The sequence below is a fragment of the Etheostoma spectabile genome, chromosome 22 (assembly GCF_008692095.1).
Source record: "Etheostoma spectabile isolate EspeVRDwgs_2016 chromosome 22, UIUC_Espe_1.0, whole genome shotgun sequence".
NCBI classification, from domain to species: Eukaryota; Metazoa; Chordata; class Actinopteri; order Perciformes; family Percidae; genus Etheostoma; species Etheostoma spectabile.
In genome coordinates, this window is record NC_045754.1 from 3422837 (window position 1) to 3425170 (window position 2334).

At 44.9% G+C, this 2334-nt stretch overlaps 1 protein-coding gene across 1 annotated transcript in view; it reads right to left on the minus strand.

The window, feature by feature from the left end:
• LOC116672503 (phospholipase D1-like) overlaps positions 1-2334 on the minus strand; it is a 58649-nt gene that overhangs the window by 23196 nt on the left and 33119 nt on the right. Inside the window, 2 exon segments of the mRNA XM_032504388.1 lie at positions 962-1144; positions 1233-1343. Of these exon segments, the coding sequence (XP_032360279.1) occupies positions 962-1144; positions 1233-1343 (294 nt within the window).

Here is a 2334-nt window from a genome sequence, read left to right on the forward strand (position 1 = left end):
ACACCCACAGCAATGCTACACAAGCATTTGTGTGTCTAAAACTGTTCATCCTTTATAAAAAAAATACACATAGCAAACATTATAACTCATATAAAGCACATACTATTTACATTTCAATACAATGGATTGTTAATTATTTTCCTTTCTGTTATAGTGTCTTGCTGGAAATTGTAAAATTTTGTGTGTAAAGTACATTAAGGTATATTTTGTTTCTGGGTACCTGCCGATATTTGTTGTGTATATGGATCCATTCTTGTTTGATACCTTTGTATTTTTTTTAAATGTGTTCGGTTGTGTTGGGGTGGGAACTAAGTGTTATTAATGTCTCTTTGTGAACTGTCTTGTAAAATCAAAATTCAATAAACACATTGTTATTGTGTGTGTGTGTGGGTGGGTGTGTGTGTGTGTGTGTGTGTGTGTGTTCATGTCTTTGTGTGTGTGTGTTCATGTCTTGTGTATGTAGTGGGGTTGTGTGTGGTGTGTGTGTTCAGTCTTTGTGTATGTTATTGTTGTGTGTGTGTGTGTGTGTTCATTCTTGGTGGTGTGTGTGTGTGTGTGTGTGTGTGTGCGGGTGTGCATGGCTTTGTGTGTGGTGGTGTTTGTGTGTGTGTATGTGTGTGTTCATGTCTTTGGTGTATGTGTGTGTTCAGTCTTTGTGTGTGTGTGTGTTCATGTCTTTTGTGTGGTGTGTGTGTGTTTGTCTTCTGTGTGTGTGTGTGTTCATGTCTTTGTGGTGTGTGTTTGTGTGTGTGGTGGTTTGTGTGTGTTCATGTCTTTGTGTGTGTGTGGTGTGTGTGGTGTAGTTTTATGTCTTTGTGTGTGTGTGTGTGTGTCAGGTTTGTGTGTGTGTGTGTTTGTGTGTGTGTGTGTGTGTGTGTCGTGTGTGTGTGTTAGTCTGTGTGTTTGGTTTCTGTCTTTGTGTGTGTGTGTGTGTGTGTGTGTGTGTGTGACAGAAAGAGACCTGTTCCAGCTGTGCGCGTGTCACACTCCCGACGTCCGTCAGCCGGTGTTCCCTGTCGTCCCAGCGACCGTACGCCAGGTCGATCCCGCCAACGAAGGCCACCGATTGGTCGATGACGATGATCTTCTCGTGGTGCGCCCACAGGTAGACGGCGGAGGAGACGTGGTTCGGGTGACGCATGACCTTTTGGAGGAGAAGAGACTCAGATTGAGACGGGGGAACATGGACATGTGTTGACACGCGGAGACACGTCTGTCTCGGGGACGCTCACCTTGATGTTGGGGTGCAGCTGCAGCAGCGTCCTCTTGCTGTACCCCGAGTTGATGCCCAGCGCCAACTCCACCTCCTTGTACAGCATCACGAATATCCGCACTCCTTGTTGCTGTGGAAACACAAACACGTTGCTACGGAGCTCAAGAGTGGACACCGACTTTTTTTTTTAAAGATCGTTTTTCGGGGCATTTATTTGAGAGGAACGTTGAAGACATGAAATAATAATACAGCTTTATTGCAGACACAAGTCCATGTTACACATCATAACAGTATAGAAAGCAGGGCTGGAGTCAAGACCACCTTGGTCGAGTCCAAGACAAGTCCAAGACCAGGACTGGTCGAGTCCAAGTCAAGACCAAGACCAGGACTGGTTGAATCCAAGACAAGAACGAGTCCAAAAAGGTTCCAGTCCAAGACAAGACCGAGTCAAAAAAGGGCCAGTCCAGACAAGAAGAGTCCAAAAAGGTTCCATCCAAGACAGAACGAGTCACAAAAGGTTCCAGTCCAAGACAGGACCCTCCAAAAAGGTTCCCAGTCCAAGACAACGATGCCAAAAAGGTTCCAGTCCAAGAGTCAAGACCAAGTCCAAAGCGGTTCCCAGTCCACGACAAGACCAGTCCAAAAAGGTTCCAGTTCCAAGGTCAAGACCAATCAAAAAAGGTTCAGTCCAATACAAGACCAAGTCCAAAAACGGTTCCAGTCCAGTCACAAGAGCAAGTCCAAAAAGGTCAGTCACACAGACCAAGTCCAAAAAGGTTCGTAGAGACCAAGTCAAAAAGGTCCATACAACACGCAGTTGAGCAGTAAGGACCGACCCAAAGTTCCAGTCCAAATCAAGACTGAGTCCAAAAAGGTTCCAGTCAAACAAGACATAGTCCAAAAAGGTCCAGTCCAAAATCAAGGATGAGCCAAAAAAGGTTCCCAGTCAACAATCAAGACAAGAGAGCCGAAAAAGGTTCCAGTCCAAATCAAGATTGAGTCCAAAAAGGTGTTGAGTCCAGTCAAGACCGAGTCCGAACAGGAAAAAAAGGTCTTCTGCATGACATAATCAAGACAATCATTTGGTTTCCCCTCCCTCACATATTTTATCAAATAATAAA